We start from the raw sequence: 25,577 nt of genomic DNA on the forward strand, positions 1-25,577 counted from the left end.
ATGGTGGTTAATGTGAGAAGATGCTGAAGAGGAAAAAGGTTGGATAAGGTGGGGGATATAACCATTTATGTCACTCATGGGATTTAACTGGTAAGAGGTCTTTCAAAAGTGGTATGATCAGTAGTGCCAAAAATCTATTATATTAATATTAATATGATATATAGATGATACCTTTAGGAAAAAGAAAATGTAATGAAAAGAATGGTCATGACTAAGAAAAACCATTTTACAGACAGAGGAATCTTAAACTTTATGCAGGTAAAAGCATGAACTAAGAAACATTATGACAAGCAGAGCTTTAGGAAAACAAAACAGAACAAAAAAATAGAATCGGAATCAATCCATGCTAGAGGCTTTTAAGGATTTTGTAATAATCTGCTGGAAACGGCAAATAAATAAGTAAATGGAGTCTGGGCACGTGGCTAACACCTGTAATCCTAGCACTCTGGGAGGCCAAGGTGGGAGGATTCCTTGAGGTCAGGAGTTCGAGGCCAGCCTGAGCAAGAGCGAGACCCTGTCTCTACTAAAATTAGAAAAAAATTAGCCAGGCAACTAAAAATAGAAACAAAAAATTAGCTGAGTGTGGTGGCTTTCGCCTGTAGTCCCTGCTCCTGGGGAGGCTGAGGCAGGAGGATTGCTTGAGCCCAGGAATTTGAGGTTGCTGTGAGCTAGGCTGACACCACAGCACTGATTCTAGCCCGGGCAATAAAGCAAGATTCTGTCTCAAAAAAATTTAAAAAAATGTAAGTGGAGATGACCTGGGCAGTGATGGACAGGGCAAGGGTCATGAAATATTAGTATTGAAAAGGATTCCAGTGGAATCATGGGAGGCAAATATGGAATTATGAAAAATGTTTTAAGCTATAAATAAGTCAGATTCAAGTTGAGGCACAAAAAACTGCAATGCCTGCAGCCAGCACTGGCCAACAGAAAGGGCCCAATTCTTCTCCATGACAACACCTGACCACACATCACACAACCAACACTTCAAAAGTTGAATTAAGTGGGCTATGAAGTTTTGTCTCATCTGCCATATTCACCTAACTTCTTGCCAATCGACTACCACCTCTTCAAGCCTCTCAACAACTGTTTGCAGGGAAAATGCTTCCACAACCAGCGGGATGCAGAAAATACTTTCCAAGAGTTTATGGAATCCCAAAGCATGGCTTTTTACACTACAGGAAAAAACAAACTTATTCCTCACTGACAAAAACGTGTTGATTGTAATGGTTACTATTTTGATCAATAAATGTGTTATAATGATTTAAAATTCATAGTCCAAACCCACAATTATTTTTTCACCAAATCTAAGAAAAAGACTCCATCTAGTATATCAAAGGGCATGATGTCAGCAGGCACCAGATGTTCAGAGACTACACCCAACCAGATAAGAATGTAACCCTTTACTACCAGTCCTCACCAGAGGACTGAAGGGTGATAAAAAGAGCAGGGCTTCACCAGCTAGGTGAGGCCATCTCTATAGACACCATCTTGCTGTCACTTGTGGTCAGCACCTGGCATTTTCTTTTGAAAGATGTTGATGATCATGCAGATCAGCCCAAGATATTCTTCTTGTCCATGTTGCTCTCCTTGGACTGGTTCATTAACTGCTTTTCATGTCCTCTTTCTTTTGATGTTAAATGTTACTTTGTTGGATATGAAAATTTTAATCTATAACATGTATATATTAAGTATACTATTATGTATGGTTTGCAATATTGACAGACGTGTGGATTCACTTGCACCTGTGTACCAATGGCTCTGACTACTGAGAGAGCCAGTTGTACTAAAGTGAATTTTCTTTTTGGAAACTCCATGAAGCTCACTGCTTTTATGATTAAAATAGCATCAGTAAAAGTCTGGACTTGCGGAAAGACACCATACATGGAGCTGGTTCTGTCTGAACCTGTGCCACTCAAGACAATATGCTTTACCGATCTCATGCTTAGATGGTATGACATTGTCAAGTGTTATAAAGGTGTGGAAACTATTGATCTCAATATCTGCACATGTCTGAAGAAGATAAATGTTACGAAATGACTGTTGCTGATAACAACAGAGCACCTAATGAAGGCAACTGTTAGATCTCTGCTACATATCAATGTCCAGGCTGAATGGGTTGTCCAACTCCTAATAAAATTTAACTATTACTGAAATTTACTCCCTTACAGGCATTTTACACATATCAAGTAATTCAATCTTCATTAAAACAATAAATATCATAGGCTGACTATGATAGAAGTCAGTGAATTTCACTTCTGTAGGTCTTGCTCAGATAACTAATTGAAATACTTTATCCTTAGCAGTTTGATATATTATTAACTCAGGTGTGGTTATGCAAATCAAAAGACCAATAGTACACCTATACACAAAAAACAATTGTGTAAGACAGAAATCAAAACTTTCAAGAAAAATATATGAAGTTGATTTTATCATACTATGTGTCCTACTTTTTGTCTTTCTGCCTTCCCAGTCAACCAGAATTTCTAGCAAATGGTCAGTTCCACCATGATTTCTCAGTTCCTCTTCATGGGCTTTGCTAAAGGCTGGAAACTAAAGTTCTTGCACTCCATGCTATTCCTATGAAGTACTTGGCAGCCTGTTTGGGAGTCTTTTCATCACCATTGTCACCCGTGTCAACCAGAACCTTCACAGGCCCTTGTATTCCTGAGGAATTTGTGCATTATGAATATGTGCTATATTTCTATCACTGCCTCCAATGCCTGTGTTAACGCTGTCACTGAAAACAGGGCCCTCTCAGTTGATGGGTGTACAACTCAGATCTTCTGGGACATTTGTTGTGTGTATGTAGTTTCTTTTCCTCACCATCATGGCCCACAACCACTGTGTGGCCATCTGGCAGGCCCTCCATTCCCCAGTGCTCATATACCACCACTTTTGTGTCTGAATAACACTGGCTTCCATACTCAGTGGTCTCTTCTATGCAGGCATGCACACTGTCAACACCTTCCACTGGTCCTTCTGTGGTTCATCAATTCTCCTGTGATATGCCCCCTCTGTTGAGGCTCTCTTGCTGTGACCCCTCCAGCAATGTGCTCTTACTTCTTGCCTCTGCCATAGGAATTTGTGGTGGCTGCTCTACCTTAATGCCCATGTTATATATTTGCACATTTTCTAATGTGCTCAAATTTCCAACCAGACAGTGAAGAAAGACCTTTTCTCACCTATGCCTCTTATATACAAACAGTGTGTGTCTTCCTCAGTTCTCTCATGTGTATGTACCTACAGGCTTGGGTAACTTCTGAAACAATTCAGGATACAATTCTTTCTGTATTTTATACTATATAGCTTCCATTCTTGCATCCTATTATAGTTGTGTGAGAAGAAGAATAGAAAGGCTGGCACCACATCTAAATTTTTCTGTACTCACCTTTTTATACTCACCTTTTCTGGTATTATAAGGATTAAGTCACACAATGTAAAGGCTTCTTCCCAGTGCAACATACCATACTTATGAGCACACAGTACATGCTCAGTAGACATTGCATTATGCTCGTCTTCATTTTGGAAAGTAAGTATCTGTGTTGTGATGACTGTTGGGCATAAGACACTCTGTATGCTGTGCTTGCTGTCTCTAGCTGAGTGCTACTAATAATGGATCTAGGTTGAGCAACATCAGCACTAAAACCAGACTTCACAAAGAAGCCAATTAATGTCCCCCTTCCACACCAGCAGATCACATTTCTTAGATTGAGGCCCACAATACCACATGATTTCTATTCACATTGATGGTTCAGAGATAATTTTTAAGTAATTGCCTCTCAGCTCAGGCTTTCAATTAGGATTATCTGGCTAGCTTGAAAGAAACACCATCACCTGTCTATTGGGCTGGGTGGGAACATCCATGTGGTTTTAATTGTGCCCCAAATAATTCTCATTTGATACCAGGGTTAAGAATTAGAACTCCCAAATACATTCATGAGACTGAGTTTAGACTGTTCCAGAGAGAAGTCACAGGGCCTGCTGCTTTGGGTTTGGTAGGGGCAGATCAGTGTGGTCCAGATTCCCACTGCTGTAGCAGAAAGTCCTGGCACGTGTGGCAGGGGGAGGTCACCAAGGGAAAGACAGGAGAACCTTACATTTTAATCTCCATCAGGAAACATCATACCTGACTGTTTCCTGTGACTAAGAACCAGTGAGTGTAGCCTTTTCTGCATTTTGTGGTCCTCCTGCTTGTGGATGCTGCGTAAACAGGTGAAGAGATTGTGCTGACTCCTTTCAGGGCATAGTCTCAAGATGCAATTCTAATTGTTCTACACAGTCTCACCTGAAAAGAAATTTCAGCGTAGGAGAAGGAGAAATGGCTGGTTTTCAGGTAAGTGTGTCCCAGGTTAGGGGCTGTGTCCACTGTTCCTCCTTGAATGTCATGCAGAACTTCAATTTTTAGAACTTGTAAGCCTTTACTTCTTTACTTCTGATGTTTATGCCTGAGTTTTTTTCCACTACATTTTTTTTTTTCCATTTCTTCTTAGGATGGTCAAGGATCCCTGGAAAATCCTTCCTCCCTATATAATAAAACCTGCTCTGCATTCTCTTCACCCACGCTTCTTAATAAAATAATCAAATTTCATAATAAATGTGTGATATGTAATATTGAAAATGTTCCCATTGGGACAGGTCAACTTATAATAGTGTGGATATCTGATATTCCTATTGGGGATGGGATAGGGTCTTTGTATTTGAGTGAAGAAGGGGAACATGTACTCTCAAGGTTTGATCTGGATGTTTCCATCAGCTCTATGTGAAATAGTATTTGGAAAATGCAGAAAGAGGATAGCATTGATTGCCTAGGATAACAAGAAAATTATGGAAAAATAAAAAATAGAAGACTTGCTCTGTATAATGCAAAAGTATTTACATACAGTATTAAAGATGACAAAACATGGGAAATATCTATAACTTGAACTTTGCATAAAACTGATGATTCTTCATAGTTACATATTGTTTGAGCACTACCATCCCAGCACTGATTTTTTTTTATCCTCTGTGCAATGGTGTCTAATACAAATTTGTCCCACTACAGTTGATGTTAATTTCATTCACTTGGTTAAGGTGCTCTCTGACAGATTCATCCAATGTAAATTTAATTGTTTTTCTCTTTATTATTAAGTGTTTTTTGGAGATTTACTGACTGAAGTGCATGAACCATCACATTTACACTGGAAGTTCCCCTTTCTTTTTATAGCTTTCTTGGAAAATGAAGGCTCTTATCTTTGTCTTCTGGTCAGATGAAGTGAGATAAATTGAAAGTCTACCAGTTACTGGATGTTGACAAAATACTGTCCTTAGGTTAGAAGCACTGGCTTCACTGGTTATATTATGTGAAAAGCAGAGACTCAGACCCCACCCCAGATCTCCTGAATTAGAATCTGTATTTTAACAAGATCTCCAGTTCATTACTGTACACATGAAAATTGGGTGATGCCTTCTAACTCACTGTTTCTGTGTGTGAGAAATATGCACAACTTATTTCATATGATGTAAATATAGCACACATAAATTTATATTGCTGTGTTGAGGCCCTTTATTTTATTTTATTTATTTATGTATTTTTTATTTTTTTGGAGACAGAGTCTCACTCTGTTGCCCAGGATAGGGTGTCATGGCGTCAGCCTAGCTCACAGCAACCTCAAACTCCTGGGCTCAAGTGATACTTCTGCCTCAGCTTCCTGAGTAGCTGGGACTACAGGCATGTGCCACCATGCCCAGATAATTTTTCTATATATATTTTTAGCTGTCTATATAATTTCTTTCTATTTTTAGTAGACATGGGGTATTGGTCTTGTCAGGCTGGTCTCAAACTCCTGAGCTCAAAAAATCTGCCCGCCTCGGCCTCTCAGAGTGCTAGGATTAGAGGCGTGAGCCACCACGCCCAGCCGAGGCCCTTAATTTTATATTAAATACTTTATCATGCATTACAGTATCATATACACACTAGTTTCATACATGTTATACAATCTTCATTCCTGAGAATTAGAGAATATGTTGAAGAATATCACTGTGCTAAAAAATAGCTTTTTGGATAATTCCGGTCACCCATATGTCAGAAACAGTCCTCATAACTTTCATTTTCCTTATAGTCAAATTAAGAACTCTCTCCTTGGCAACTTGGGAAATATGTGTCTTTTTTCAGGAACTGGTGACATTCTGGGATGTGGCTATAGAATTCTCTACAGAGGAGTGGTCATGCCTTGACAACGCACAGCGAAATTTATATAGGGATGTGATGTTAGAGAACTACGGAAACCTAGTCTCCCTTGGTGAGGATCACTTCAATACACAATTCCTATTCCACACTAAGGACATTATTTTATTTTTGTAGATTATTTCTTGGAAGTTTCTACTTAACATGAATAAATTTTATATCCCTGCTTTTAAAGAAAATTTGAAGGATTTTGGTGTAGAAAATAAAATCACTAGATGTCTCATCTTATGAACCTTTTCCTTTCTTGAGCTGATTTGTATACTTAACTCTAGATTAATGGTTCCTCTAGAAATCAGGGTATATAATTGTTGCCTGCACCTTAGAATATAATTACCACCACTTATTTTTTATTTGGTGCTAGTGGGAATTGGTGCTCTGGAGCCATAAATTTGGAATAATTTCTTATCATTCTACATTGTCTGTAAGAAAACAATATTTTGGAAAAGAGTTTTCTAGAATCTTCCATAATATTCTGTCCATAAGTATAGTACTTGTAAGATGAGTAACTAGAGAGTCTTCAGCACACATCATGTGTATTCTTTCTAATAAAACAGGTCTTGCTGTCTCAAAGCCAGAGCTGATCACATGTCTAGAGCAAAGGATAGAGCCCTGGATTATGAAGAAAGAGGGAACAGCTAAATATCCAGGTAGGTGAGATTCAGTAAAGCAGATAACAAGTGTTACAGAGCCAAAGCTCAAGGAGAAAGACAGATATAAAAACGTGGTTTGGAATGCTCTGCTCTATTGGAAATGTTTTTTGAGAAGCCTGTGTATGTTTCTCTTTCTCTTACAGAAGGACATCTTCTGTCCCATGCCCTTAAACTCTCTAAGAACTGTACCCCTACAGTGATCTTCCTTAGAATTCAGTGAGAGCTAAAGTTCTTGTCATGTCTTATAAGGGACTACGTTATCTGTAAACACTTCTATTGTTCGGGAAGATATGGGAATATCTGTACATATTCTGAAGACCTCTACATTAAAGCATCTTTTGACAGCGTTTTGCTTTGCTGCCCCATCTGGAGTACAGGGGTTGATCATACCTCTCTGCAAACTGAAACTTCTGGGCTCTAGGGATCCTACTACCTCAATCTTACAAGTACCTAGGACTATGGGCATGAGCCACCATGGCCAGCTGATTTATTCCTATTATTATTATTTTTGTTAAAATGGAGTCTCATTATGTGGCTAGGGCTGGTTTCAAGATCCTGACCTCAACTGATCCTCCTTTCTTGGCTTCCCAAAGTGCTGGGATTATAGTTGTGATCCACCATGCTCAGCTCCATTTTTGAAGTTCCTTTTGTTGCCTCATTTTTGAAATGTGTAAAAGGGAATAGTGGAGAAATTGTGATTTGCTTCAGTAATGCTAGAAACACTAGGAACAGATGTTTCATATTTTCGGCATCATGATTCACAATTCTAAGGTTTCAGAGGCGATCCTACAGAAATTCAGACTCATTAATTTTATACAAATGCATGGCCTCTTCCTAAACCTAAGAACATCTAATGGTATTTCACTTCGAAATATCCTTTTTTCTTTTTTTATGTATATTCTTTTTTCTAGTATAAAATAAGAGTAAAATTTCAACTTTATTGTAACCAGATTCCCAAACTGTAATATAGTTTATTTTCCCTATTCACTTCATAGAATTCTTAAATATACTGTCTCCTTGAGTGCTTCAAATTGCTGAATATATTCATACTCCCAATTGAAACATTATATTTTGATACTTATATTCCATAATTTTCCACTATTTAGTACTATCAGGAAATTGTCATTCATATATATGTGTGTATGTGTGTATATATATTTGTGTGTGTGTGTGTGTTTAACTGGTAAATTTTTCCGCAAATAAGAATTGCATAACTGTATATATTTATTGTATACATTGTAAGTATTGCTGCAGTATACATGGGAGTGAAGAATTTTCTTGAGATACTCATTTTACACCTTTGGTTATACTCATAATTAGAATTGATGAATGAAAAGGCAGTTCTACTATTTACATTTTTAAACAAATCTCTGATGTTATTACTGGTTTACAATCAATAACTGTACAGGGATTGCTTTCTTTTTTTCATGAAGAAATGAGTTTAATACTGCATTAGTTAGGATTTTCTAATTACATGTACTGAAATCATCTGGGAATAGTTTAAGCCAAAGAGAAGAATTTTTTAAAAGATTCAGGGACATATCATGAGATCTAAGGTCAGGAATACCACTGAGTCTCGGGAGGGGACTGGAAGTAGGAACCGGAAAGCCATCAGGCAGCCAGGCAACTTCTTGATATGTTTGCTTCATTCAGTATGTGCTCTGCGCAGACTGGCTGTCCCTGCTTCCAGTCTAACGCAAGGCAAGAAAGGGCGATGTTTGCCCCCCCCGCCCCCAAATTATAATTCCTTTTATTCGAGAGACCAGTCAAGACTCAGTGAGGATCTATCTGTCCACAGGGATTGCTTTTCTGCACACTTTACCCACACTTGTTATGTCTCTTTTTTTGGACATTAGCCATTTTAACAGTTGTGAGGTGATACCTTATGATAATTTTGATTTGTGTTTGCATGATATTTTGGTGATGCTGAGTTACTCTTCATGTTACCTTCATAAAAGGATTTTATGCCTTCCATTTAAATCTTTATTACATCTGGTGTTATTTTTTGAATATCATGTAAGAAAAATAGCCTATTTTTATTCATTTGTTTGCGGGTATCCAGTTTTCCAGCAACAAGCATTTAAGAGACCATAATTTATGCATTGTGCATTGCTAGTGCCTTAGGTAAAGGTTGGTTGACTTTATATACTTCAGTTTATTTCTGAGCTCTCCATTCTGTTCCATTGTTTTTTGTGTTGGTTTTATGTGCATATTTTGTTTTTATTACTATCACCTTGAAATATAGTTTGAAACCAGAAAGTGTGATGCCAGAACCTTTTTTCTTCTTTCTCAATATTGTTCTGGCTCATCAAAGTTACATGAGATATCATCCAAATGTTAGGATTTGTTTGTTAATACTGTGAGTAATGCCCCTGGAATTTTGATAGGGAGTGCATTGAATCTATACATTGTTTTGGATAATATCTTTCTATTTACTCATGTCATCTTCAACTTCTTTTATTAACATCTTATAGTACTCAGTGTAAATGTTGTTTTTTTTTTTTTACTATTTGGTTAAATTTATTTCTTAGCAATCTATTCTCTTGATGTTATAGTAACTGAGAGTGTTTTCCTTTTTTATTGGATATTTTATTAGTGTGTAGAAAAACAACTGATGTTTGAATGTAAATTTTATATCCTGTGACTTAACTGAGTGGTTTTATTACTTTATAAGGGTTTTTTTCCTGTCTTCTTTATGGTTTTTGATATAAAAGATAATGCCATCTGCAAACACTGTTATTTTTACTTTCTCTTGTCTAATATGAGTGGATTCTTCTCATGTTCTTGCCTAGTTTTTCTACTTAGGTCTTGTAGTAATATCATAAAATAGAAGCATTAAGAGTGGTTGCACATTATCCTTATATTGGTATCTGTATATGTGAAGAATTAAATACCTTTTCTAGTTTTAAGCTTGTTTTGGGAGGTAAAGATGTTTCTTTTTGGGTACTTGGGCTAAAGGTATGTCCACTGGGTTTTCAATGAAGAGTTGCTGTATCTAGGTCACAAGGCTGCCCCTTGCTCTGCAGTGGAGTCTGCATTTGGTGGGCCAGTTCTGAAGAGCTTGGGTAGTTTTCAATCCTCTCTTGTTTCTGGGTAAGCTGGTTGTCTTCAGGACTTTGATCTCTATGACACATACTAGGGTATGTTTGTGCAGTTGAGTCTGCGTATGGTGGGGCTGATACCAGCTGTGTGCGTGGGTGTGGCTCCCAATGAGTACCTTGGAAGTTTCCCTTCAGGTCTCTGTGTGGATCTATGCACTGAAAGAACTGGCCATGGACTGTAGTTGAGACAGCTGTAGCAGAGTCACAGGTCTGCTTTTCAGATGACAGTAAGACCAAATTATTCAGGTCTGCCTCCATGGCTACAGATAGGTGTGTTTCTCCCAAAGTCCCTGGATGAGCAGCACCACTGCAACTTTGTCACAGGGAACAGTTAGAGACTCTGTGTATCCAGGTTGGTTGACCCATGATGTAGTCTGTAGTCATGACAATGGGTCCTTAATTTTGGCACCTGAATGAGAGCCTGAATATTCAAAATGACCCTCCAGGATCTATGGTTCCACTAGGGTTTAATGACCTTCTATTTAAGTCCCCAAATTCAGATAAGTGTAATTTTCCATGGATGGCCACCAAGGTTTTGTTGTTGTTTGGAAAAATATAAGCGGATCCTTCACCTCCCACCATATTGCTGAGTTTAGTCTCCTTATATATTTTTAATTTCTGATCTGTTCTGTTTCAATTTTTTATAATTTTAGAATCAAAGGTTCAGAATAACATGACAGAATTTCAATTTCTCTACATTCTCACCATATGTATGTATGTATGTATTTGTATATATATTTATTTATTTAAAAGTTCTCAATGTAATGGATGTGAGGTGATATCTCATTGTGATTTTGCTTTGCATTTCTGTAAAGATTAACAATTTTCAGAATCCTTTCAAATTTTGTTTGTCCATTTGTATTTCTTCTTTGCAGAAATGCCAGATCAATCCATTGTCCATTTTTCAATCAAGCTATACACTTTTTGTTGTTGAATTTTAGTCATTGTTTATATCTTCATGATGTTAACCCCTATCAAATATGTGATTTGCATCTATTTTTACCCATTTTGTAGGAGGCATTTTTACTCCACTTAGTCTTTTCTTGGTGCAGAAATTTCGAAGTTTGATGCAATCCCATTTTTCTTTTCTTCATTTTTGTTGCTTATGCATTTGATATGACATCTACTAAAACAGTGCCAGGACCAATATCATGATCTTTCCCCTTTATTTTCTTCTAAGAGTTTTATACATATATTTCTCTTTTTTTTATTTCAGCTTATTATGGGGGTACAAAAGTTTAGGTTATGTATATTGCCCATACCCCCCGAGACCCCCTGAGTCAGAGCTTCAAGCGTGCCCATTCCCCAGACAGTGCGCATTGCACTCATTATGTATGTATACACCCATCCCCTCCCCCCCCCACATCTGCCCGACACCCGATCAATGTTATTTCTGAATGTGCTCTTAGGTGATGATCAGTGAAACCAATTTGACAGTGAGTACATGTGGTGCTTATTTTTCCATTCTTGGGATACTTCACTTAGGAGAATGGGTTCCAACTCAATTGCCCATCAATACATGAGTGGATTAATAAAATGTGGTATATGTATACCATGGAGTACTACTCAGCTATAGGAAACAATGGTGATATAGCATGTTGTTTTTATTCCTGAAGATTTGTTTTCAAATCAAGAAGTGCAATGTCTCCTTGTTTTTATTTTCTAAAACAGTCTGACTATTTATTGTTCCAATACATTTTAGAATTTATTTTATTTATTTTTTTTATTTCAGCTTATTTTGGGGGTACAAAATTTAGGTTATGTATATTGCCCATCCCTCCCTACCCCCCCGTCAGAGCTTCAACCATGTCCATTACCCAGACAGTGTGCATCACACTCATTATTTAGGTATACACCCATCTCCTCCTGCCACCCCCTCATCTGCCCGACACCCAATTGGTGTTATTCCCAAATGTGCACTTAGGTGATGATCAGGGAAACCAATTTGCTGGTGAGTACATGTGGTGCTTATTTTTCCATTCTTGGGATACTTCACTTAGTAGAATGGGTTCCAACTCCTTTATATATCTCCAGATCAAATATGATTGGAACTTATTGATATTGCATTGAATTTGTATATTACTGTGGATACTATTGACATCTTAACAATTTTAAATTATCTGACCATTGAGCATGAATACATTTAAGAGTGTGTTTAATTTTGACATATTTTTGTATTAGCCAGTTTATCTTTTACTTTTCATTTCTAGGTCCACTTCATTTTTGCCAAAAAATATATGTTGTATGTTTTTAGCCTTCTTCAAGTTGATAAGACTTAAGTGTCCTAACAGCATTTGCCATGTCTGATTGAAACTATTGTGTATTCTGCTATCTTTGACTGAAGAGCTCTGTAAATATCTTTCACATCTAACTGGTCTATAATGTTTTTCCCATTATCTGTTTCTTATTGATCTTCTATCAAATTTTTGTATTCATCATTGAAAGTGAGGTCTCCAAGTCTCCTATAATTAGTGTGTTGCTAGGTGTTTCTTGCAACACTTCTGTCCACACTTTTGTTCATATTTGCTTAATATATTTAAAAGCCATGATGTATACAATATATATTTAAAAATATCTATGATAAAATATATGCATTGCATATATATGTTCTATGTGTATTCTGTGCTATAGATTTCTGCTAAATGACCCATTTTTTCATTATATTATAAGCAGTCTTTGTCTCTTCTGATGGTTTTTGACTTAGAGAGTATTTCCTTTAATTATGGCCAAAATATCCTCCTCTAATTATTTACATACATTTATTTTTACAATTACTTTCAACCAATTTGACTTTTCAGAGCTAAAGGAAGGCTTTTGTAGGTGGCATATTGTAGGGCACTGTTTGTTTTTAATTGATAAAGTCATCTTATTTTTCATTAGAGAATTTAAACCACTTATATTTAAAGTAATTTCTAAAGGATATGAAGTCACCATTGAAATTTGTTAATTCTTCCCCATGTGCCCTGTAGATACATGGTTCCTCACTGCCTGTCTTATTCTCTTTATTTTTGTTTCCTTGATTTGGAAGTAATATGCTTTGATTGCTTTCCCATTTGCTTTTGCATACCTTCTACAGGCATTCTGTTTGTGACCACATTAGGAAATGGAGACTACCTAAATAATCTCTATGTTATAACAATATATCTTAATCTCATAACAGCTTCACTTCAAGTGAATAAAAAACCTATATGTCTTAAAGTGCCACATGTTCTTATTAACGTCACAAATTATACCTTTTATATCGTATATATGAGAACAGATATTTGCACATTTATGCCTTCAGTTTTTTTTTAATTCTATAGAATTATTATGAGGGTTTATGAACCATCATGATCATATAGAATTCTATATCTGTTTATAGATTTATCTTTAACACACAGCTTTATGTTTTTAAGTGTTTATAATGCTACCCAACATCATTTGATTTTTCATCACAGTGGACTCCCTTTGCCTTTCTTCTGGCCTATTCCCTTGGTGATGAACATCATTGACTTTTGCTTAACTTGGAAAATCTTTAATTTTTCTCTTGTTTTTGAAAAAATATTTCCCAGAGGAAGCCTTCTTAGTTGGTAGTATTTTTTATTATCACTCTGGAATTTGGAAAATTCTCAGCTGCCTTATTCTCCAAATAATCTTTCTGCCATTTTCCCACTATATTCTTCTTCTAGGAATTTTTCTTAGATACATTGGTCTACCTGATTGTGTCCAAGGGTCCCATACTCCACCTTCAGTTGTCTCCCTTTTAAAATTTTGCTTCCATGACTCAATATTTATAAATGAAATGTCTTCAACTTTCTGATTCTTCTGCTTCTTTAAGTGTGCTTCTGTGATTCTCTAGAGAATTTTTCAACTCAGTTATTGTATTTTTCAGATCCACAATTTGTGTGGGTTCTTGTTATAGTTTTTATGTCTGTTAATATCTCAGTTTCTTCAGGCATCATTTTGCAGATTTTGTTGTCTGTGTTTTCTTTTTGTTTGTAGGGGATGTTTCCGATGATTATTTTTAATGTTTTTCAGATACTGCAAATATCTCCATTTCTTAAGCATTGATTCCTGGAGACTTATGTATTTTGTTGCTGTGGAACAGGTTTTGTGAATCCTCTGCATTCCCTGAAATCTTGTGATAAGTTCAGTTAATTTTATCTTTGTTTTTACCTATGTATTGTAATTCTGTGTGACAATATTCAACTCTGCTCCCTTTACCACAGTATCAGTTACTATTTAAATTGGAATTAGCAATTTAGCCATTGCTAAAATAATTCTGTATGTGTTTGCTTGCCGGTATGAGTAAAAATTATGTCTAGTGTGTTTCAAACCTACTTGTTTTCTTGGTTTGTGGTCTATAATTCTTTTATCTTGACTAGGTGAGTAGTCATAAAAATTGTAATTTCAGCAGCTCTTTATTGGTGAACGTGTATTATATTTGTGTGAGAGAAATAATCATGTAAGGAGACTTCAAGATGGCTGATGAGAACCAAGGCTTGGTCGGACCTTTCAGGTAGAACAGTTGAAAATTCAACAGATGGGAGTGGAGGATGATTCCTGGTCAGCAGTGGACCATAGGGTCTGAAATTAGTGAATTCCAGGACACTAAGAGCAGGTAATGAGCATCTGAGAAGAGAGGAGGATAGAAGATAGGAACTGGCACAAACAAAATCAAAGAACTTCTGGAGCTCAGGGAAAAAGTAAAGGATTTTGACCTCCCCCACCCAGGTGCCTCAGGCCTGCAATACGATGTATGTCTCTCATGCCATGCGAATGTGCTATGAGCAACAAGAGAGGCAGCATCACTACACCTGGACACCCCATATTCTGCACCTGATACACTCCTGGCATCCCAGGAAGTAATTTTGGCTTAAGGTTCTCATAGCTGTGTGACCACACTCACCCCATAGCAACTGCCAAAGCAGCTTGCACTGAGTGACTAAGCCTGCTTTGGGTAACGGGTAGCACACTTCCAGCAAAAGCTGCACTGAGTGATTGAGCATGCCTTTGGCAATGGGGTGCAAACTACCAGCCAAGCCTGCCTTGGAAAGTGTATCTGGTGCTGCAACTCACAGAGGAGGAGGTTGGCCTGGCACTCAAGCTTCCTGAGAGTGTTACAGGAAGACCATGGCCCGTTCTCGCCACCATAGCTGATGCTGGAATTCTCTGTGCTGAGATGCCCAGCTCTCAGTGCCACGGGTGCATTTTCACCTAGCTCCAGCATTGTGGCCTCAGCTTGTGATCTTCCCATTGACAGGTACTTGATGCATCTGCCTGCTAATAGCACAGTCAACAGGATGAGAAGCATTGGGGAAGGGTCCCAGTTTCAAAACTAGGCAGTGAATGAAAGGCTGTGTCTATTGGGAGGGTGTGGAGGAGAAAAGGAAAACACTGGTCTATCAATGTTCCCCCTCCAAACCTACCCTCAAGAACTGCCATATTGGATTTTGCTGAACCAGGGAGAATCAATTTGCATAAATACTGGTTCCTATGGTAACTAACTACATCTGGTGCCTCCGTCTGACGTATAGAATCTGCCCACAACACCACTCACTTTAATAGAGAGTTCAGCTTGATCCAAAAGTTCCTTGAGCTGCCAGTGTTCCCCAAGGGGAAGTGTCCTCCTGGCAAAGTTTCCTGAGGGTAGAGAGAAGACAATATATTTGAATGTGTTCACTCCAGCCCCTTCTGGACCCAGAGGCATGGAATGAACCTTTAACCTATACATATCTGTGAACTGCATTTGTGGAACTGGAGAACAGCATGATCCAACCTAACCTCACCCAGCCTAATTCCCCACCTGCCTCTTCTGTGGTAGTAAATAAATGACTTACATGGAGGTTTCAGGGCCCCCACCCACAGCCTGGGGCATCGGAGGGCTTCTCCTGAGGAACTAGAGCTGGTCACAGGATCCCAAAACAATAGTTTACCTTCTTCCTTCCTGCAAACACCATCTACTGACAGGGAGATTAACTCACATGCCTGTTACACATTTACTCAATCATAGAGGGTGTAGTTGATTCTCACTCACAAGCACCAACTAACTCAGAAAATAAACTGTGTATATCATTATCTAAACAAAAGAAAATCCAAAATAAAGAAGCAAAGTCTGCTCCAGATGAGAGGGAACCAGCAAATGGACTCTGGATGTATGAAGAATCAGAATGAAGCATCACCCCCAAATGGGAACACCAGCTCCCTAGCAATGGATACCAACCAAAAACAGAATACTGAAAGGACCTATGAAGTATTTCAAACATCGATAGAAAGGAAACTCCATGAAATTCAAGATAAAATGGAAACCCAACACAAAGAAACCACAAAAACTATGCAAAAACAGAATGAAAAATTTACAAAAGATATTGAATTAAAGAAAAATCAAACAGTTTCTGGAAAGGAAAAATTCATTCAACGAACTACAAATCACAGTGGAATGCCTTAAGAACAGGTTACATCAGGCAGAAGAAAGAAACTCAGAGCTTGAAAATAACACCTTTCAATTAAAGAAGTCAATCACAGAGATAGAGCAGAGAAATAAGAGGAATGAGCAAAGCCTACAAGATACATTGGATCATGTAAAGAGGCCTAAGATAAGACTCTTAGGGACTCCTGAGGGTGAAGGAGAAAATAAACAAGGGTTGGATAATTTTGGGGGTAAAATTAAGGAAAATTTTCATGTCTCTGCTACAACTCTACATATCCAGGTTCAAGAAGCTCACAGGACCCTTGGGAGATTCATCAAGAGACAAAAATATCACAACACATTGTCATCAGACTAGCCAAAATAAACATGAAAGAGATACTCCTAAGAGCCATAACGTGAAAGGAGCAGGTAACGTACAAAGGAAACCCTGTTAGACTAACTGCAGACCTCTCAACTGTGACCTATAAGTCAAAAGGGATTGGGGCCCTATTGGGTCTTCTCAAACAGAATAATGCCCAGACTAGATGTTTGTGTTTTACAAAATTGAGTTTCACTTAAGGTGAAAATAAAGTTTTTCTCAGACATGCGAACACTGAGAAAATTCATCAAGACAAGATCTTCCCTGCAGGGAGTACTCAGAACTTCTTTATTCATAGATCAGCATGATAAACACTTAACAACATGAAATCACCCAAGAGCTAAGGTAGAAGTCCAGTGGCTTAAGAGATAAAACAAACTGACAACATTCAACTCAACAGGATGAACAGAAATCCACCACATTAATCAAATATTTCAATAAATGTGAATGGTTTTAACTACCTAGTGAAGAGACATACGCTGGCTGAATACATAAATATACACAGGCAAGTATCTGCTATCTTCAGGAAACACATTTAACCCACAAGGACTCATCGAGACTGAAGGTCAAATGACAACATTGTATGCTAATTGAAACCCAAAGAAAGCTGGAGTAACAGTTCTCATATCAGATAACTTCGACTTCAAATCAACAAAAGTAATGAAAGAGAAAGATGGCCATTATATAATGATAAATGGAACAATTCTCCAAGAATGTATAACAATCTAAAATATTTATTATACACCAAATACAGGAGCACACAGATTCATACCGCTAAAACTACTTGACCTAAACAAAATCATAGATAATACAACCATAATGCCAGGGACTTCAATACCCTGCTGACAGAACTATACAGCTCCTCCAAACAGAAAATAAACAAAAAGACAAGGGACTTAAATAAAACTCCAGAACATATGGGCCTACTAGACAGTTACAGAACATTCTATCCCAAAACACCAAAAAATATTTTTGGCTCATCAGCTCAGAGGACATTCTCTAAGATTGATCATGTCCTAAGCCATAAAAAATGTCCCCCAAAATTAAAAAAAAAAGAAATTATACCATGCATTTTCTCAGACCACACTAGAATAAAATTAGAAATCAACAACAGAAACACTCATCTCTACACAAAGTCATGAAGACTAAACAACCTACTGCTGAATGATTGGCAGATCAAGGAGGAAATTAAGATGCAAATGAAAATATTCTCTCAACTAAATGATAATGGGACACAAGTTATCCAAATCTTTGAAAACAGCTAAAGCACCCTGAGAAGAAAATTCATAGTCATAAATCCCTACATCCAAAAGACAGAAAGGTAACAAATCAACAGTGAAATAAATCAACTGAAAGAACTGAAAAAGGATGAGCAAACCAATCCCAAACTCAGCAGAAGAAAGAATATAGCCAAGATCACAACAGAACTAAATGAAATTGATAACCAAGGAACTATACAGCAGATTAATGAAGCAGAAAGTTGGTTTTTTAATAGATAAACAAAATTGACCTGCCTTTTATGAGGTTAACCAGAAGCAGAAAAGACAGGACTCGAATAAGCTCAATTCGGAATGAAAAAGGAGAAATTACAACTGATTCCACAGAAATACAAAATATCATCTTTGAATATTCTAAAAATCTCTATGCACATAAACATGAAAACATGGAGAAAATGGGCAAATTCTTAGAAAAACCAGCCTCCCTAGGCTCATTCATGATGCAATTCTTGAACAGACCAATATCAGGACTGGTACTGAAGTAGTAATAAATAACCTTCCTTAAGAATAAAGTCATGAACCACATTGTTTCACTCCTGAATTCTACCATACTTAAAAATAAGTACTGGAGCCTATCCTGCAGAAATTATTGTACAACATTGAAAAGGAAGAAATCCTCCCCAACATATTTTACAAAGCCAACATTGCCTTGATACCAAAGCCAGAAAAGGACAGAACAAAAAGAAGAAAAATACAGAGAAATATTCCTTATGAATATGGATAACAAATTCTCAATAAATTCCTAGAAAATGGAATGCAGCTGGTCTTCAAAGAAATAATCCATTATGATCAAGCGGGCTTCTTTCTAGAGATGCAGGCATGGTTGAACATATGCAAATCTATTAATCTAATTACATACATGAAAGGGAAATAAAAGATTTTGACAAGAAACTACTGGAGTTGATAAATCAGTTCAGCAAAGTCTCAGGTTACAAAATAAGTGTACACAAATCAGTAGCCTTCACACGAGCCAACAACTGTGAAACTGAGAACCAAATCAAAGACTCATACCTTTCATAGTAGCAACAAAGTAAATGAAATACTTAGGAATATATCTAACTAAGGAGGTGAAGGACTCCTACAGGGAGAATTACAAAACACTGAGGAAGGAAATAGAAGAGGATGCAAACATATGGAAAAGCATACCATGCTCATAGACAGGCAGAATCAACATGATTAAAATGTCTATACTACTGAAAATAATCTATAGATTCAATACAATCCCTGTTAAAATATTAATATGATTTTTTACCAATTGAGAAAAAGTAATTCTACGCTTCATATGGAACAAGAGAAGACCCTGTATAACAAAACCAACCTTAAGGAAAATGAACAAATTGGGAGGCATCCATTTACCAGACTTTAAGCTATAGTGCAAGGGTATAGTAATGAAAACAGCATGGTACTGTCACAAGAACAGGACATAGACCAATTGAAGAGATTTGAGAACGCAGACATAAAAGCATCCTCATATAGCCATGTGATAGCAGACAAGAACATACACTGGGGAAAGGAATCCCTATTCAATAAATGATCCAGTGAAAATTAGGTAGCCACATGTAGAAGAGTAAAACAGGATCCGAACCTCTCATCTGTCACAAAAAACAACTCACAGTGGATAAAAGACTTAAACTTATGTCGTGAAACCATAAGAATCCTAGAAGAAAATGTTGAAAATACTCTTACAGACTTCAGCCTAGGCAAAGAATTTATGAGGAAGACCCCAAAAACTATCACAGAAACAACAAAAATAAATAAATGGGACCTGATCAGACTAGAAAGCTTCTGCACAGCCAATGAAAGTATACCTAGAGCAAATAGAGAAGCTAGAGAATAGGAGAAAATATTTGCATGCTATATATCCAATAAATTGCTAATAACTAGAATTTATATATAACACAGGAAAATCAGTAAGAAAAACAATAAAGCAACCCCATTAAAGGTGTGAAAAGGACATGAACAGAAAGTTTTTTAAAGAAGATGTATTAATGGGCAACAAACATATGAAAAAAATGTGTACATCTCTAATCATCGGAGAAGTGCAAATGAAAACCACAGTGAGATATCACTTTACTCCAGTGAGAATGGCTTTTATCAATAAGTTCAAAACAAGTGTAGGTGTGGATGTAGAGAGATAGGAACACTTATATATACTTCTGGTGGCACTACAAACTGGTATAATCTCAATGGAAAGTTATATGAAAACACATCAAAGTACTAAAAGTAGAACTACCATTTGATCTGGCAATCCCACTACTTGGTATCTACCCAGTGAAAAAATGTCATGCTCTAATAAAGACATCTGCACTTGAATGTTTATAACATCACAATTTACAATTGCAAAGATGTTGAAACAACCTTGGTAATTATAAATACATGCATATAAATATATGTATAAATACATATAAATATGTGATATTTGTATACCATATAGATTAGTACTAAGCCTCAAAAATCAGTGGTTAAATAAAATACCTTGTATTATCCTGGATTGTATTGGAGCCCATTCTTTGAAGTAAAGTATCACAAGAATGCAAAAACGTGCACCACACGTGCTCACTATCAAATTGTTGTCAATTTATCCACACATATGTGACCAAATGGAAGTAAAAATCAGCAGGTATTGGACCATTGGAAGGGTGTGTAGGGGTTGGGAAAATTCACACCTAATGAGTGTGGTGCACACAATGTGTGGCTGTGCACACTTGTAGGTTTGATCACTTGGTGCAAAAGCAATATATATAATCTGAATGATTTACTGCCATAATACTTTGAAATTAAAAAAAGAAACAGTTTTATAATATGTAGGATAGTTTTGAAAAGCCTCATAACTGTGTATCTCTTTTAGAAATTATTTTTATTTTAATTATTGTAAAATCACAAAAATTACAATCTTAATTACTTTTAATTATTCACATCAGTCATGTTAACTATATTTACATCATTATGCAATATATGTCTAGAATGTATGTATTTCATAAAACTAAAATTCAGTACACATGAGAAAACTACCCATTTTCCCTATTGCCTAACTGCTGACAAACACCACCATGTTTTCTGTTTCTAGGAGTGTAACTGGTTTAGAAATATTGTACAAGTATAATCATAAAATATCTGTCTTATTCTGCTTGACATTTCCTTAAGCATAATGTCATCAAGCTTTATCTCTACTGTGGATGTTATTAGATTATTAGTTTGTTTTTTTTTTTTTTTTTTTTGACAGAGTCTCACTCTGTTGCCCGGGCTAGAGTGAGTGCCGTGGCGTCAGTCTAGCTCACAGCAACCTCAGACTCCTGGACTTAAGCAATCCTACTGCCTCAGCCTCCCGAGTAGCTGGGACTACAGGCATGCGCCACCATGCCCGGCTAATTTTTTGTATATATATATTTTAGTTGTCCATATAATTTCTTTCTATTTTTAGTAGAGACAGGGTCTCACTCTTGCTCAGGCTGGTCTCGAACTCCTGACCTTGAGCGATCCACCCGCCTCGGCCTCCCAGAGTGCTAGGATTACAGGCGTGAGCCACCGCACCCGGCCTATTAGTTTTTTTAAAGCTGAGAAATAATCCATTATTTCTAAATTTCAAATTGTATTTATCCTTTCATTTTGTAAGGGCAGTTTGGGTTTCTTTCATCTACTGGCCTTTGTGAATAATGATGAAATAAATATGAGTGTGAAGATACCTTTTTATTTTACAATGTATGCAGGAGTTTATATTTGTGTTTCTTTCTGATTCATTGGTCCAGTTTTCTGTCTTTCTGCCAGTAGAAAACTTCATTGACTATTGTAGTTTTTTCGATGTTTTAAAATGGGGAAGTATGGTACCAATAGCATTGTTTCTCTTTTTGATGATTGTTCAGATCTTTGTGGTCTCTTGAGATTCCATATTATTTTTGGGTTTGTTGTTTCTCTTTTTGAAAAAAAATATTGAGAATTTGAAAGGAATTGCATTGAATCTGTAGACCACTATCAACATCTTCACAGCATTAAGTCTTCTTTCCTTGAACAAGAACGTGTTCAAAAGTGTGTTATTTTCATATATTTGTGAATTTTTCTGTGTTTCTTCTGTAATTTATTCATGGTTTCATTCCATTCTGGTCAGAAATTAAAGTGTGTAAAATTTCAGTTTTCTAAAATTGGTTAAGACTTGTTTTGTGGCCAAACAGGTAGTTTTTTAGGAAGAATGTTTTATGAGCTATCAAGAAGATTGTATGTTCTATTATTATTCTGTAGAGTGTTTTCGATATATCTGTTAGGTCTAATTGCTCTATGGTGTTTTCAAATCTTCTGTTTTCTTATTATTAATTTGACTGGCTTTATCATTATGGTAAGTGGAATATCAAAGTATCCTATTATTTTGCTGTCCCTTTCTTGCTTCAATTCTGTCAATGTTTTCTTTATATATTTGCGAACCTTGATGTGAGATAAAGATAGATATCATATATATGTATTACTTTCATGGGTTCTCAGTGAATGACATCTTTTTATATTAAATGTCCTTGTTTGTCTCTTGTGATAGTTTTTACTTAAAGTGTATTTTATAAACTATAACATTTTTCACTTCAAATGTAATGTGCCTAATATAACTTTGAACTCCACTGCTCTTATATCCTTAAGGTTTTTATGGTATATCTTGTTATATCCTGCCAGTTTTAGTCTATTGTTTTTACAAGCTATGAAGTACAGTCTCTTTAGAGAGAATATAGTTGGATTTTGTAATCCATTTGTTTAACTGTGTCTTCTGACTGGAAATAGTAGTACATAAATATTTACATAATTTTCTCAAAGGGAAGGACTTATAATTTCCCTAATATTAATTGTTTTATATAACTTTTGTCACTATTTTTTCTTTCTTTCCTCTCCTTTTCTCCTGCATTGTGTGCCACTGATATTTAGGGACATATTTTGTTTCTTTGTCCACCTTCCTTTGTGTATCTCTATAAATGCTTTCCTGATGTTCACTGTGAGAATTACCTAAAATCCTTTGAAGTTGCAACATACGTTGAACTGAGAACTACTTAACTTCAGTTGCATACAAAAATTCTTAATCTTTACACCTGCCCCCAACCTTATGATATTGATGTCAATAATTATGTCTTTTTACATTGTATATCAATAAACATATGGTAATTCTTTGTTTATTTTGTCTTTTAAATTTTATAGCATAATTAAATGTTTTTGTAGCATCATTATAGTACTGCAGAATTTTATTTTTGGTATGTGCATACGTTTCCCAGAGAGTTATATAGTTGTCATAGAGGACAGAAACCAGCTTTTGGAAAGGCCATAAAAAACGAGATGTATGGACATATGTGCCAATAGTTTCATTTTCTTTTGAAAGGGAGTCCAGGAGATGGGATTTTACTACTAATGTGATTCCTCTATATCAGCACAGAGGAAGGTCTTTGGTAGGTAAATATAACCAACTTTCCTTCCAGTTCCATTTGGTTCTTGGTATCATTCTCATCTGGGGTGCTATAAACTATTAGCAGTTATGAATTCTCAAAAAAGTCATGTTTGTAAGTATACTTTTAAGGTCATACATCTGTGATGGAAGTAAGACCATGGTATTCTATTGTGCTTTCTTGCTAATGTGCTTGGTATAGTTTTATATATTCAAATTGTGAAGTATATTCACCTGAGTCCAGTTAGTGAGATACTTTGTTATTTTCATTTCTTTCAGAACTGTCTTCCCATTGCACCCGAGACCTGGTGCCAGAGCAGGGCATAAAAGACTCATTCCAGAAATCAATAATGAGACTATATGGAAGCTGTGGCCTTGAAAATGTACACTTAAGAGAAGACTGGGAGTGTGCGGGTGACAGTAAGAGGCAGAAAGTATATCATGATGATCTTACTCAATGTTTGTCAACTACCCATAGGAAAATCTGCAAATGTAATAAATCTATAAAAGTCTTTACCAAATCTTCAAACCTAAATACACATAAGAAAAGACATACAGGAGAGGGAAGATTTAAGAATAATAAATGTGGAAAAACTTTTAACCACAGCTCAAAACTTTCTGGACATAGGAAAATTCATATAGGAGAGAAACCCTACAAGTGTGAAGAATGTGGAAAACCCTTTAACTGGCACTCAAAACTTACCACACATAAGAGAATTCATAGTGGAGAAAAACCATACAAATGTGAAGAATGTGGCAAAGCATTTACCCAGTGCTCAAACCTTAAGGTACATAAAAATGTTCATACCGGAGAGAAATTGTACAAATGTGAAGAATGTGGCAAAGCCTTTAGCTGGTACTCACGTCTTATTGAACATAAAAGAATTCATACAGGAGAGAAACCATACAAATGTGAAGAATGTGGCAAAGCCTTTAGCCGGTACTCACATCTTACTGAACATAAAAGAATTCATACAGGAGAGAAACCATACAAATGTGAAGAATGTGGCAAAGCCTTTAGACGTTGCACAGACCTCACTCTACATAAAAGAATTCATACAGGAGAGAATCTCTACAAGTGTGAAGAATGTGGCAAAGCCTTCACCCAGTCCTCAATCCTTATTCTACATAAAAGAATTCATAGTGGAGAGAAACCCTACAAATGTGAAGAATGTGGCAAAGCCTTTACCTGGTGCTCAAACCTTAAGGTACATAAAAAAATTCATACTGGAGAGAAATCATACAAATGTGAAGAATGTGGCAAAGCCTTTAGCTGGTGCTTAAGTCTTACTGAACATAAAAGAATTCATACAGGAGAGAAACCATACAAATGTGAAGAATGTGACAAAACCTTTACCCAGTGCTCAAGTCTTACTCTACATAAAAGAATTCATACAGGAGAGAAACCATACAAATGTAAAGAATGTGGCAAAGCCTTTACCCAGTGCTCACACCTTACTCTACATAAAAGAATTCATACAGGAGAGAAACCATACAAATGTGAAGAATGTGGCAAAGCCTTTAGACGTTGCACAGACCTCACTCTACATAAAAGAATTCATACAGGAGAGAATCTCTACAAGTGTGAAGAATGTGGCAAAGCCTTCACCCAGTCCTCAATCCTTATTCTACATAAAAGAATTCATAGTGGAGAGAAACCCTACAAATGTGAAGAATGTGGCAAAGCCTTTACCTGGTGCTCAAACCTTAAGGCACATAAAAAAATTCATACTGGAGAGAAATCATACAAATGTGAAGAATGTGGCAAAGCTTTTAGCTGGTGCTTAACTCTTACTGAACATAAAAGAATTCATACAGGAGAGAAACCATACAAATGTGAAGAATGTGGTAAAGCCTTTATCCGGTGCGCAGAACTCACTCTACATAAAAGAATTCATACAGGAGAGAAACCCTACAAGTGTGAAGAATGTGGCAAAGCCTTTACCTGGTGCTCAAACCTTAAGGTACATAAAAAAATTCATACCAGAGAGAAATCGTACAAATGTGAAGAATGTGGCAAAGCCTTTAGATGGTACACAGACCTCACTCAACATAAAAGAATTCATAGTGGAGAGAAACCATACAAATGTGAAGAACGTGGCAAAGCCTTTACCCAGTGCTCACATCTTAAGGTACATAAAAAAAAGTGATG

General features: G+C 36.5%; 1 protein-coding gene across 1 annotated transcript; it reads left to right on the forward strand.

The window, feature by feature from the left end:
* Nucleotides 1-4,321: 4,321 nt before the first annotated feature.
* On the forward strand, nucleotides 4,322-25,104 carry LOC138378412 (zinc finger protein 737-like; the record flags this gene model as incomplete). Its single annotated transcript, XM_069463755.1, has 4 exons — nucleotides 4,322-4,336; nucleotides 6,155-6,281; nucleotides 7,020-7,092; nucleotides 23,904-25,104. Coding segments are annotated over exons 1-4 (1,416 nt in total), but the record flags the coding sequence as incomplete, so codon positions are not given.
* Nucleotides 25,105-25,577: the final 473 nt, after the last annotated feature.

This window comes from Eulemur rufifrons, chromosome 30 (genome assembly GCF_041146395.1).
Source record: "Eulemur rufifrons isolate Redbay chromosome 30, OSU_ERuf_1, whole genome shotgun sequence".
Classification (NCBI taxonomy): domain Eukaryota; kingdom Metazoa; phylum Chordata; class Mammalia; order Primates; family Lemuridae; genus Eulemur; species Eulemur rufifrons.